Source organism: Balaenoptera acutorostrata, chromosome 10 (assembly GCF_949987535.1).
Source record: "Balaenoptera acutorostrata chromosome 10, mBalAcu1.1, whole genome shotgun sequence".
Lineage (NCBI taxonomy): Eukaryota > Metazoa > Chordata > Mammalia > Artiodactyla > Balaenopteridae > Balaenoptera > Balaenoptera acutorostrata.
Window position 1 is genome coordinate 76,388,124 of NC_080073.1, and position 15,144 is coordinate 76,403,267.

The 15,144-nt window shown below is 35.6% G+C and overlaps 1 protein-coding gene across 13 annotated transcripts in view; it reads right to left on the reverse strand.

The window, feature by feature from the left end:
* Window positions 1-15,144, reverse strand: part of SUPT3H (SPT3 homolog, SAGA and STAGA complex component) — a 427,459-nt gene that overhangs the window by 98,015 nt on the left and 314,300 nt on the right. For all 13 annotated transcript variants that reach the window (XM_057554399.1, XM_057554401.1, XM_057554403.1 and 10 more), the window contains 4 exons: window positions 14,259-14,334; window positions 8,820-8,932; window positions 7,211-7,318; window positions 3,496-3,663 (listed from right to left, as the gene is read on the reverse strand). In XM_057554399.1, coding sequence (XP_057410382.1) covers window positions 3,496-3,663; window positions 7,211-7,318; window positions 8,820-8,932; window positions 14,259-14,334 — 465 coding nt within the window. The remainder of the gene's footprint in view (window positions 1-3,495; window positions 3,664-7,210; window positions 7,319-8,819; window positions 8,933-14,258; window positions 14,335-15,144) is intronic.

Below are 15,144 nucleotides of genomic sequence, written 5' to 3' on the forward strand. Positions count from 1 at the left end.
GAAAGCAACCAGAGAAAAATAACACATTACATACACAGAAACAAAACTACAAAATCTACTGACGTGATTAAAAGAAAAAGGATGCTAGAAAACAGTGGAATTATATAATTAAAGTATTCAAAATGAAACTGCCAATCCAGAATTCTATAGCCAGAGAAAGTATCTTCCAGAAATGAAGGAAAAGTAAAGATATTTTCAGAAAAATGAAAATTAAGAGAAATCATCACCAGCCAGCAAGTGCTATAACAAGTGCTAAATAAAATTTAGTAGAACAAAAAAGGAAAATGATACCAGAAGGAAAGTCTGATCATCAAAAATAGAGGGACAGTAGAAATGGTAAATGTTAAAGTCATTTGATTATTTAAGGCAAAAATAGTGTTATGGTTTATAACATGTCAATGTAAGATGTATATCAACTATAGCATAAAGAACAAGACTAAAGTAGATAAACCTATATAAATATAAAAGTCTTACATTTCATGTGAGTAAAACAGTACAATAACAACTCTAAGTACATTGAAAATTTAAGGATCTATATTGTAGTCCTTAGCATAACCACTAAAAAATGATGCAAAGAGATATCACTAAGAAATCAGTAGATACATTAAAATGGATTTCTAAAGGAGTGTATAATTAAACCCAAAAGAAGATAGGAAAGAAAAACAGAAAAAAAAATAGAGAAAACAAGCAGCAAAATAGCTGACCTATATCCAAACCATGTCAATACATACATTAAGCATCACATTTAAAGACTAAAATTAAAAGATACAGAAAGAAAGGAAAAAGAAGAGCCAACAATTTTTTGTTTACAAGAGATGTACTTTAAATATTAAAGATACAGATATACTGAAAGGAAATGGAGAGAAAAACATATATCATTTAAATAGCATAAGAAGGCTGGAATAGCTATATTAATCAGATAAAACAGTTCAAGATGGACAGTATTGCCAGTGATGAAAAGAGAGATTTCATAAAGATAAGTAAATGGAGAGATATGCCATGTTCATGGATTATAAGACTTGGTATTGTGAAGACATTTATATCCTCAAATTGATGTAAGATTTCAATCCAATCCCCTTCAAAATCCCACTAGGCTTTTCCTTTTTCTTTCTCTCTTTCTATATCTCCCTCTCTTTCTTTTTTTGGGTAGAAACTAAATTTTAATTCTAAAATTTACATAGAAATGCAAGAATACAACATATCCATATTAAACCTGAAAAATAAAAGTTTGAGGACCTGCACTACCTGACTTTGAGACCTCCTATAAGCTACAGTAATCAAGGCAGATGACAATGACAAAAGAACTGACAAGTCAATAAAACAAAATTGAAATCCCAGAAATAAATCGACACAGATATATGGTCATTTGATTTTCACAAAGCCAGCAAAGCAATCCAATGGGAGAAAAGAGTCTTCAACAAATGGTTCTGCAATAACTAGATATATGTAAAAAAGTGAACATGGCCTCAACTCATAAAAGACACAAAACTTAATCTGACTTGGTTAATGGAACTTAACATAAAAGGTAAAGCTAAAAAGCTTCCAGAAGAAAACACAGGAGAACATCCTCATGAATTGGGAGTAGCCAAAGCTTTCTTAGACAGAACACAGAAAACAATAAACAAAAGAAAAAATTGGATAATTTAGACTTCATTAGAAGTTCAAGACTTCTGCTCATCAAAATACACCATTAAGACAATGAACGGGTGAACTACAAACAGAGAGAAAATATGTGAAAAACATATATTTGACATAGGATTGTTATACAGAATATATAAAGAACTCCTACAAATTGTAACAAGAGACAACCCTACCTCAAAAATATTGTGTAAAATATTTGAAGAGACTCCTCCTTGAGGAAGATATATGAATGGCCAATCAGCACATGAAAAAATGCTCAGCATTATCCATCACCAGGAAAATACAAACTCAAACTATAGTGAATTATTATTAAATATCCATCAGAATGGTTAAAAGTAAAAACAATGACAACATCAAATGTTGATGAGCATGTGGAGCAACTGAAATTCTCATATATTGCTAAGAAAGTATAAAATGATACAACCATTTGGGAAAAAAAATTCTTGCAGTTTCTTTAAAAACTGAACACACAGCTACTCTATGACCCAGTAATTTAATTCCTAGCTATCTACCTAAGAGAAATGAAAGCATTTGCCCATAAAGACTTGTACAATAATGCTCATAACAGGTTTATTCATAATACCTCAAAAACTGGAAATAGCCTAGGTGTCCACCAAAAATGAGAATGAGTAAACAGATATATACAAGCAACTTACTCATCAATAAAGAAGAATAAATTATACTTATACTGAAAAACATAAACTTCAAAAATGTCCTGAAAGAAATTTCACACAAAAGAGTATACATACTATATTCTCTTTATATGAGGTTCTAGAATGGAAAAAACTAATGTATGATGAAAAAAACAGAACAGTGTTTGCCTTTCTGAGGATGGTGACAGGATTGTCTGGAGGAGGTATGAAGGAACTTTCTGAACTGATGGTAATGTTTTTTATCTTGAGAAGGGATTAGAAAACAACAAATTTATACATTTGTCAAAATTCATCAAATGGTATACTTAAGAATTGAGTGGTATACTGAATATAAATGTTACCTTTAAAAAAAAAGGAACCATAAACAAATTATACATAATGAAGTGTTTAGGAATGAAAAGTAAGCTGATGTATGCAGCTTACTTTTCAATGTATTAAAAAAAATGAACAGATGGATGGATTAAAGAACAACTGGATGCATATATATAGTAAATGTAAATATAGTAAATATATAGTTAATATATTAAATATAGTAAAATGTTAATTGTAGGCTTCCCTGGTGGCACAGGGATTAAGAATCTGCCTGCCAATGCAGGGGACACGGGTTTGAGCCATGGTCTGGGAAAATCCCACATGCCACGGAGCAACTAAGCCCGTGCGCCACAACTACTGAGCCTGTGCTCTAGAGCCCGCGAGCCACAACTACTGAGCCCGTGTGCCACAACTACTGAAGCCCGCACGCCTAGAGCCCGTGCTCCACAATAAGAGAAGACACCACAATGAGAAGCCCGCGTGCCGCAACAAAGAGTAGCCCCCCATTCGCCGCAACTAGCGGAAGCCCGAGTGCAGCAGCGAAGACCCAATGCAGCCAAAAATAAATAAAAAAACAAACAAAACAAAACAAAAAAACCACATTGGGATACCACTACTCTAAAAAAAAAAATCTTTAAAAAAAATGTTAACTGTAGAATCTAGATGGCAGATATATGGTATTCGCTCTACAATTCTTTTAACTTTTTTGTGTTTGAAAATTTTTATATTAGAAAAAATCAATTATCTTGCTGTAAACTGGCTGCTTCTAAAAATCAGATTTATGAGAAAAATAGAACACATTTTCCATACTCAACAAGACCTCTCCACCCTGCACCAAAAAGAAAAAAGAAAGGGGAAAAAAAAAAGAAAAAGAAAAAATATCACTGACCTTTTTTCTTTTCCTTTGTTTGGTTTTAGCTGAGTCTTGTCCAGCACTCCCATTCCCTAGGGATCCTGATGTGGTTCTCCCTGAGAGCTGTGATCCAGATGATGGAGCGCTCGGTGTAGGAGGAGGTGTGTTCTCAGGAGACTCTGGGTAGGACCTTAGGCAAGACCCCTGTCCAAAGAGATGTGGCTTTGAAATCAAGCAACCAGAACTTCTACTAACATTTGAGTTTGTTTAACATCTCATGAATTCGGTAATATTTGAAAGTTATAAAAACAGTTTATTATTATCCAGTCCACAGAAATGACGTCACCATCTTACCCCTAAGGGTCTAAATACATTAATTTTTAATCTGTCTGATCATTTAGATAAAAATCAGGATTCCTCAGATACAGCTTCCAAAATTTCTGCTGATTTTGTCAAATAGAGATATTTTTACTGAGAAGTTTTCTCAGTGTTTCAAACTTACTCAAAAGGAAGTTCTAAACTTTCCCCCCAAACAGGATGCCTTCCAGACATTCTTTGTAACATGGTGACCAGCCTTCGCCTAGTAACTCAAACTCAGTGCTTTAGGGTCACTGTAGATATATCTCTAGCTCCTCCAACACCTAGTTCCTTCCTTCATTCAGAATATGCCTCATATCTATCTGCTTTCTTTGGTTATGACTGTAAGTCTGTTCTCTCTTCCATGTGGAAGCACTTCAAAAATTTGAAGACTGTTTATTTCACAGCCTCTTCTCTTCTATAGGTCAAACACCTCAAGTTCCTTCCACCACTTATTATGAGACATGCTTTCAGGTTCCTCCTCCCGCCCATTACTCTCCTTTAGACATCCTTCACTTTGTCAATGTTCATCCTACAGGATGGTGCCTAAACACTGAAACAAAACAAAAAACATTTTCTTTTCAGTAACATCACAATATTGGCTCCTAAGAAATGTACAGGCAAATAAAAGTTTCTAAGTCTTTTTCATGTATGGTATTGTTAATTCTACATTATCCTCATACTATCTACTGGCCTACAACTCTCTGTAATGTATTTTAAAACTTATGCTAGGCTTTGTAAAATGTTTTGCTGAAATTCAGATATTGTTTTCAATAGTATTTCTTTGATCTGCTTGCCTAGAAACATCAAACAAGAAGGAATAAACCTAATGTGGCATGAGTTGTTCTTAGAAAAAACAAGGTAACTCCTAGAGATCATTGCTTCCAGTATATAAACCATATATTAGAAAACAAAATCTAGAAAATTAACTCAAATTGAAATTAACCTTGGTAATTTGAGAAACCCAAGCTTAACTAGCTCAGTTCCTTATATAGTTAGTGTTCAAGAACGATAATTATTAAGATAGAATGCACTGTGTTAACTCCATGCCTTGAGTTTCCAATGCCAAGCGACTGTACATAGCACCTCCATCTGGATCTTCTTAAAATACCCTTTTGAACTCATCAACCTATAGCCAAGAAACTTTCAATTCTTCCTTAATAACTCTAAGCGTCTAAGGTCTTTATTTTCTAATCTAACTCCCCACTACCCCTTCTCGATGAATTCTTGGCTTGAATATTTTAATCACAGTTTTTCTCCCCCCAGTACAATTACACTTATGCTGCCTCTGAGGCCTAGAGTATTTTCCCCACTTTTACCATCTCATAAAAGTCTTATTTTTCCTTCAACACCCAACTTCCTCTCTGAAGTCTTCTTTCATGGTAATTAGGGAGTTGTTTTTAATCTCTGAAATTTCTGTCTATGCCACTCATTTGGAAATTAGTACACACAATCTTGAATTGTTTGTTTGCCTGTTAATTTACTTCCTTGGTTGTTTTACAGAATGTTCTATCTCCCTAAATACAGATCATACTAGTCTCCAGAGCCCCCATTTGTACCTAATTTGGTAAAGTCCTTAAAGCAGGCCCTTGATAGTGGTTGCTGCTTTGCAATGTTGATGTGTAAGATTCCTACTCTAGAGTGGCCATTCTTTTTGTGTCGTGTCAGGTAATAAAGGGCAGAAAGACTTCCAGTCTCTCCGAATGTTCATTCTGACCACCAGTCACGTTGGAGGAGGCGTGTCTGGCGAGTCAGGGAAAAGCTTGAGGCTTGTACTAACATATTTAGCCAGGATACTTCCTGACGTTCATGCTCCCACCTCCCAGAGAGCCCAGGAAATTCAGCACACATAAGCCATCTTTCTTAACGGCTGGGTAGCTGGGAATAGCAGCTGTGGTTGTTGAGCAGTTGCCCAGGGCAGCTTGGCCACCCTGGAGAACTGAGAAAGTGGGAGGGACATAAAGAGTTTTCCTAGCCACGTAAGCAATCCCTTGAATGTTAAGGGAAAACTAGGCTTGTTATGTTCACCGTAAATTTCTTCAATTAGAAATGTTACAACGAATTTGTCTGATGTTAATGAAAAGCATACTTATACACATATTCATAAAGTGAACATGTATCAAAGACAGTTTAAAGGGTGTTCTTTGACATCATAATTTGGGTTTGTAACATAAAGAAAACAAATAGTGTTTAATCAACTGGGTAAGCTTTAGGGACTTTTAAAGTATATTCGCTGATAATAATGTATGACCTTTTCCAAGACAAAAATGGATTTTTAATGAGCATAAACATTTTAATTCCTACTTTAGTTCTAAGCCAATCTGGTTCTACAAGGGGCATAAAAAGATGTCAAACTTTTGGCATGTAATAAGATACAGGCAGATATCTTTATATATTTTATAAGTATCCTAGAGCAGAGATATACCTAAATTTGGAGTTCACTGGGTTCACAGATTCCTTATATCTGCAGAATGGTTTCAGACGGTCTCTCAACACCCTGAAATTGTGTACAAAATTTGCAAATGTCTTTATGGAGAAAGGATTTACAGTTTTCTTCAGATTCTTTGAACGGCTTAACCATTTTCAGTTTATATGTTTCACCCAACTTGATCCAAAGTTCACTTCACAATTATACATGCAGATGTTAACCTAAGCTCCTTGCTGCCTTCTCTATGGTTATTAGGTTGAATTATATGAAACTGATGTTTATGTTAGTAAAAAAAAGTCAAATTATTGGCAAATTCATTAAATAGATATTATATTTCTGGTTTTTAGGCACATGCTGCTTACAGAGAATATTTTTTTTATGCCAAAAATGATACACAGTTATTACACAAAGTCTTAAAGTCGGCAAGCTGACTTTATAGTCTCCACAGGTGGGGATCCCAGCAACATAAATGGAATCAGAAAGGATGTGATTATCATGATAGGGCCAATTGAAACACAAAGGATAAATGGAGCCATGCTTCTTTAAATCATGTTTAGAGATAAATCAATAACTGGAAAGTAAAACTATCAATAAATGCCAGGAATTATTATTACACGAATAATAATAATTCTCTCATCTTTGAAGCAAAAAGAAATAACTTTTCTCAATGTTATTCAATTACCTAAACCAGGTGTTTATCTCCCATGGAAATGAGAGGTGTGCTTTCACCGAAGGGCCAGGAAAGCTAAATAAGGCCGGGAGAAGGTGAAAAAAAATCATTGTATTAAGTGGATTGTTAGGGCCTGGTACATAGTAGGTATTTGTTGGAATGTTGAATGTATTAAGATTCTTTGACTGAAGGCTATATATTCCTACACAACCTTTTTCTTAGAACTACATGTAAATACCAGACATGAGAAAAAAATCCACAGATGGGTCAAAGACAGATTTTTTTTTAATACTTACCTCAGCAGAGCTGTGATACTGAATGAAGGTGGCAGAAATGGCATGGCTGAAGGGGTCTCCTGCCTTGGTTACCATGTCCTGCCTCACAAGAAGAGCCAGATCCACTAACTAGAAGATCAGAGCAATGAAACTAAAGTCACACAAATGGAAATAATCATCAGTGTCACTGAAATGGTAAAGCTAAAAGCAATATATCCCAAATGTTATTGATAATATTGTCTGCCTAAAAATCTGCATTGTGGACATGAGCATATGCTTTCATTGGCTGGTAAATGGACCTACCCATGAATATAAATGATATAGTCTGACCTCCTAGTGGAGTGGTTCTCAAAGTTTGTAATCACTAGGGAAACATTTTATTTAATTTTTTAAATTAATTAATTTATTTTTGGCTTAGTCAGGTCTTAGTTTAGCCCGCGGGATGTTTCACTGCGGCAGGGGCTTCTCTCTAGTTGTGGTGCATGGGCTCCAGAGTGCACAGGCTCAGTAGTTGTGGCATGCAGGCTCTCTAGTTGTGGCGTGTGGGCTCCAGAGTGCACAGGCTCAGTAGTTGCAGCATGCAGGCTCTCTAGTTGTGGCGCTAGGGCTCTCTAGTTGTGGTGTGTGGGCTCCAGAGTGCATGGGCTCTGTAGTTGTGGCACAGGGGCTTAGTTGTCCCGTGGCATGTGGTATCTTAGTTCCCCAACCAGGGATCGAACCTGTGTCCCCTGCGCTGGAAGGCAGATTCTTAACCACTGGACCACCAGGGAAAACCTGGGAAACATTTTAATTATTTATTTATTTATTTATTTATTTATTTTTTGGGCTGTGTTGGGTCTTCGTTTCTCTGCGAGGGCTTCCTCTAGTTGCGGCAAGCAGGGGCCACTCTTCATCGCGGTACACAGGCCTCTCACTATCGTGGCCTCTCTTGTTGTGGAGCACAGGCTCCAGACGCGCAGGCTCAGTAATTGTGGCTCACGGGCCTAGTCCCTCCGCGGCATGTGGGATCTTCCCAGACCAGGGCTCGAACCCGTGTCCCCTGCATTAGCAGGCAGATTCTCAACCACTGCGCCACCAGGGAAGCCCCTGGGAAACATTTTAAAATACATATTTCTGGGTTCCAAGCTCCGAGATTCTAATTCAGTAGGTCTGCTCTGGGGTGTAGCTGAGAAATTTACATTTTAAACAAGAACCAAGGAGATGCTGATGCTTGTAGTCTAAGAACCATGCTCTGAGAAACTAGAGGGCAGTGATTCCAGACTCAGATTTTGGTAAGCGCTCAGTAGATTGTACATTTCTAGAAAGCTGTTTTTCAAAGCTCAAAAATAATCTCTAAACAAGAGAGATGTGTACTTAGAATTCAGTGTTGAGGAAAAGTATGCAAGTATTCCATTTCTGGTTTGGCTAAAGTTGCAAGAAACAGTCACTTTTAGCCTAACACCCACCGGGGCTGAGGATACAAAGAAACATAACTGAACTAAATTTTAGAAAATGATGAGATCATCATAGGAGAGAACTCATGGCTGTTCTCATTCCTGGTAGAGCAGCAGGTGGAAGAAGAATTGATGATGGACAGGGATAGGGAGAAAGCAGCTATGTATGGCCTGATATGACACATTACAATTCTTACCTGTGCCACAGTTTCGTACGCTAAATATGCTAAAATTTCCATAGCGATGACATTGGGCTTTATCTCCAAACTGCTGCAGTCCAACCAGTCTCGAAATTTGGAGGCTTTTTTGGCTAGCCATTAAAAAAAAAAAGTATAGAAAATTTAGCTTTGGAAGTGTTTTAATACTGCATATTACTATCACAAAATGAAAAACATTTCTATTGAAAATTGCATATGAAAAACAATGCATATAATATGCAACGTTTTGGAATTTATATTCTAGCCCCAAGAAATCCCTTACACATTTGCGTCTTTAGTATCTCTGTTACGTAACACTGTATACTAAACCACTTAATGTTTAGCACTTCTTACAGTGTGTCAGAATAAGTTATCATTGGCCATAGCTTATGTTATAACAGTAGTCAGAGAATTACTTGCTTGATGTAACTTTAATTTATTCTTGTGGAAAGAAAATCCTGCAAGAAAGAACCAGTGATAAAAAAGGAACATATAGAAATTGTATTTTTAATACCTTTCAAAATGTGTCTATTACTTGAATAGGCTCAAAGTTGTGAATTTAGAATTAAATAGAATAAACTGATATCTGGCCTGATCTAAATCTGTGGTTACATTTTCCTGATTGCAAAGATGTCCAAATTCTTAAGCCTGACTCTCAAAACCACCCAGGCTGATTCCAACCTGCCTTTATATTATTCCCTATTAAAATGTCACTGGCCTTGAGTATAATCCTCTGTGTTCACCCCTGCATGGGATACTCTATCACTCTGTTTCATTCATATGAATCCTGCCCATGCAAGCCAAAGGTATACATCCTCAACTCTAGTCATTTACTGAACACTTATATCATCAGAGATCCTTTTGTGTCTGCTTATAATTTCTCAAGCCACATTACAAGTTTTTTGTGGACCAACACCACGCGTCATGTCTCTCTGCATACCTACCAGTACTAAGCACATGTGGAACCTTCTGTTAAATATCTCTAAACCACCACAGTGCTAAGCAGAATCTAACTTGACATAGATCCTTCATTAGATATTACTAATTTAACTAGTAACCCAGAGGGAAAAGATTGATAGTGAAGATTTTATCATATCTATAACATAATCATCTTTTAAAAAATCCAATGATTATTCTTTTGATTAATCTGGTCTCACAGGTCTATAAAACACTTAACAGTAACTCTAAGCATGATGTTTTGATCCTTATAGATAAAGTCTTCATGGATTCCACATACAGAAGAGTTTTCTGTGAAATAAATCACAGGAGACATTAAGTCCTGCTATCGAAGCACATATCCAAAGCTGTCAACTGTGGCAGAATTATGATAATCCTGCTTAAAGCTATCTCCCTAAAGTAACCAATCTTCCCAATGCTCTCTGACATGCAACATTCCATCTAACTAGTAAGCTGCAATAGCTCACAAACACTTGGTTAACATCTGTGGAATACTTCTGAAGTTCAAGTCAACAGGCAGCAATTTGGCAAGATCAATAAAATGTACCCTATTCATTTCTCCCTTTGACAGACAGTAACATGGAAACAGGTATTTTGTGACTGTGCTCTAAACACTTTATTTTAAAAGTAAGGGAAAGAAGAGTTCTTGGTATTCTGTCAGATCTGCCTACCTAAGCAACAGAATCGTCAGCTTTCCCACTAGATCTTACGTACTGAGAATGCAGAGGTGAGGACCATGGGTCCACCGTGGTATCCCAGCACCCAGAATAGTGCCTGACATTAGCACACTCACCATAAATATTTCTAGAAGGAAGAAATGAATGAATGAATGAATGAACAAATGAAAGATATTCCTTTAATAAAAGGGTAGGGTCCAAACTTTTCCATACATCAAAAAAGATGCATAAGACCACTTGGGTTACTACTATGCCAGCAATCTTCCAGGTGAAGGTTCTCTGAGCTAATTCCCTCCCTGTCACCTGGAGGACTCTTTCAGAGATGGACCTTTCCAGGGTGATGCTGGTTCCAAAAAAAAGAGGCACAGATACTCTTAGTCATGATAGTTTGTTTTCACCAAAAGTAAGAGGGCATGAAACTGAATGAGTTCCTTTTCCTTCACCCCTCTTCTCAATATATCAGGAGAAAGGGTAATCCTGGAAATTGATCAACAGTCTAAATAGAACCTTGACCAAAGGTCAAAAATTGCTGGGATTATCCTCTTTCTGACACAACCTGAGTTTTCAGCCTGTGCTGGAAATAAAACTACTTTACTTAATAATTTCATATGGAAATTTAAGGTTATCAAATCTCATACACTTTATCTTTCTCATCAGTGATCAATGGCAAAATTCAAGTTCCTCTCAATATTCCATTCTCTCACCCCTGCACACTATTTCATTATTTCTACCACATCCCTTCTCACCAGCCTTTCCATTCCTGATCCTTCCCGCAGAGCCCTCTGTAATGCTCATTCCACTCTGAAGAAAACCTTCTGCAACTTCTATCTCTTCAAAATCACTGTTCTTTGAATAAATTGAAAATAACCTTCCTCAGAGGGCATGGTTTTCCCTGGAAACTTCTATAGTAGGGGTTCCTTCTTTCTTTCCTTTTATACATATTTATTGATCGGCTACTGATTGCCAGACTGTTCATTTCCCCATATACCCAAGGGTATATCTTCATTCTCTTTCTTTCTCCCACAGGGAAAACATAAAACAAGTAGACATCAGATTTCTAACCAACGACAGAGGCTAAAAGACAATGGAATCATGTTTTAACCAATAACTATTAGTCTACAATTTCCTACTTAACTAAACTATCATTTAAGTATGAGGGCAAAATAAAGCCATTTTTAAGACAAAAATGAGTGCTTTAAGAACTTACGGATGCTTGGGAAAAACAAAATTAGGCTGAGAAGGGAAGTTTAGATACAGGCATACCTCAGAGATATTGTGGGTTTGGTTCCAGACCACCACAATAAATCAAATATTGCAATAAAGTGAGTTACACATATTTTTTGGTTTTCCAGTGTATATAAAAGCTATATATACACTATACTGTAGTCTACTAAGTGTAAAATAACAATATGTCTAAAAAAATAGCTTAATTAAAAATAATCCTGTTTGAAAAAAAAAAAAATCCTGTTTGAAAAATGGCACCAATAGACTTGCTTGATGCAGGGTTGCCACAAACCTTCAATTCCTAAAAAAACACACCATCTGTGAAGCACAATAAAGCAAAGAGCAATAAAACGAGGTATGCCTGTAGTTACCAACTTAAAAAATTTTAAGTCAGGGGTGTACTTTAGAAAAATTAAGGATAGCAACTAAAATAACAGCCAACAGAATATATAATATACAAACTGGTTGATGAAAAATGGAATGAAGAAAACCCAATCAATCCAAAGAAAAGGAGGAAAACCAAATAAAAAAGCACAGTAAATTGAAAACACAAAATAAGACAGCATATATAAACCCAAGTGTATAAGTAATTAAATACATATAAATTAAGCTCATCAATTAAAATACAAAGAGACTCTCAGATTAACTAAAAAGAAAATTTAGGTATTTGTTTACAAAATCCACACATAAAACAACAGGTTGAAGGGACTGGAAACAGGTTTATCAAATTATAACTAAATTAAAGCTTTGTGAATTAATATCAGATTTTAAAAGACTTTAAGGGAAATGACTATCTGACTTACATAAATGTAACAACAAAACACTGGTGAACAATGATCAGTGTCCTGGTTTTACAACTTACCCTCAGCCTATAAAGTTATAGACATGTTATTTTAAAACGCACCAGTAGTCTCAACTAGTGAGTGCTATGATCAGATATTTAAAAAGACACAAATGGCTGGATCACAATTCCTATATCTTGGTAATCTATCAGGCACGGAATGTAAAGAGTCTGGTTCTGGAATTGCTGACCCCCTTGGACTGAGCATTCCCAAAGACAGTATTGTGGCATATAATAAAACAGATTCTCCCAAGAAGGTTTCATGATGAAGCACTTATGGGTACCATATCAAGAAATATTTTTAAATGCCCAAATCCCTCTTCTTTAAAGAAAAAACAACTAAGCATAAGATACTCTTTATACTACAATTATTTTATACAGAAATGGAATGTATTAATTTTTAATCTACTAAGTTTACTACTAAGTTACGAATCAAAAAATTGTTATGAAAAATCAGATTTTTAAACAAAAGATGTATTAGGACGCGTCAATGACTACATGTTTTAGTGTGAAATAGCACTTCTGTTCCTTTAAATAAATTAAATTTAAAATATGATTTAAAAAAATAGTTCAATAGCACTAAATGTTACTTTATAAAATGGAGATTTATACTTATAAAAGACTTGAATGCCATTTTTAAACCTAAAATTTACAATACAAAAACCTCTCATTTGCTGAAATTGCCATGATCTGAAGTGTCATTTACTTAATGCTTCACAGATGTATGATGCCAAATTGTTAGTCAGGCTGCAAAGTATATTTAGTTAGGAAAAAAAAAAATCTTCCCAAACATGTTTTCCTATATTTTACTGACATTTACATGAGGCACTATTTGAAATGTGTCATTTATTTGCACTTTATGATCTATAAATGAAGCTCTCATTTTCTTTTTCTAAATCAAATACATTGTTATTGTGACCACATAATAGCTTTTCGTTTAAAGACACCATTGTGTCCATGATCCCTCAGATTAGGGTCATGTGCTTCTTTGTCATATTTTTAACTGGACTTTTCATCACACTTACTCTTCGACCTTCACCCCGAGAGTCTTAGTCATCACTGAACTGTTGCTGTAAGGATGTTTTGTACACAATCCAGCCCACTATTTATCAAGAGCCTTTATCTATTCTTAGTAAGCTGTGTGCAGGGGTGGGACAGCACTAATTTTGCCATAGGTACAAGAGCGTGGACTAATGAATTTGCTAACGTGGAATGCACGCCACAGTGGGAGCTTACAGACAAAGATGCAAGAGACTGTTTATGTTGATATGTTCTATTGTGGTAATATGAGAATGCACACATGAAGGGAAAGTTTGGTATTTATTACTATTAGGGGCTTTTAAATGTCATGACTGTACTACTACAGTCCATTATGGGTCAAGTACAATCAGCAATGCTAGTGTAAAAATGACTAAGAAACCAAAAAAGAAATTTAAATGGGAATATTACAAAAAATGGAATTTTTCTGACTAAAAGTAATGTGAATAATTAACATGGCTCTCTGTGTATTACCAGTACCCTTAAAAACCTCTTAATACTATTAACTGCAAAACAGCAGAGTGGGGTAAAACCTTGTATAGGCTCCCCTACAATGCAGAGGCTGTTTCCAGAATAGTTATAACTATGCATATATGTATTAAACTCACCAATTTCTAAGGAACACAGATGGTGCTGTACTTTAGTGTATCTGTAACACATAATCTCAAACGTATAATGAAGCAAAGTTAAATGCTTACTTACAGAAACTTAATTGTCGACTTTCACAGAATTCTGCATATTGAGCTGAATCCATAATTCGAGTCTGTCTTTCTGCTCTCTAGTAGATAAAAATAAAAAGACACACAATTTTTAAAGCAAGTAGACTTTTATGTTTTCACAGCTAAAACCCAGAACTGAAGTTCCATTTCCTTTTCTTACTCTAGGTGAATAGTTTAGTACCACCATAAATACCATGATACATAAAATTATGATAACAGTAGTTTTGAAGCTTGTTTCTCTTGGAAATAAAGTTTAAAAACCATTTTCCAGTCCTCTGTTATTTTTATTACAGTGGAAGAAAAAACTAAAGGACCTCACTTCTTAAGACTCTGCACTTCTAAATTTTCTTTAACTGTACCACACTCTTGAAGAAAAAGAAAACTGTGAGGTGATAACAAATCAAACAGAAAATTTTTTTGAACTCTTATTGCCTATCTGCCTTAAAGCTTGGATTTTTCAATGTTAAAATAGGAGTCAACGAATGGAATCCATATATTTCCTCTCAGTTAGAACATACAGCCAGAGCTAACAAATCCATATTTTAAATTGCAAAGAAAATAAAGAAAAAGGTAAACACAACACAAATCCTTTAATCTGAGTCCAGGTATGATTCACAGTTTGGTATAGTTTCATTCGTGGGTTTTTGGATTCAGTATAGCAGATGTTTGCTGCTTCATTGTCCCACAAGAGGTAGGATAATTATAATTCACCCATAGTTCGGTGGGAAAGAATATGACCGCTTCCGCTTCCTTGGCAAGGGAAGCATTTTGAAATGAGACAGGCTGGTACTTCTTGGAATGAATTTCTGGCCAGTAAAGGAAAAAAAATTCCCTGAGATTTAAAATTTTTTTCTGCTTTGGAAGGACTT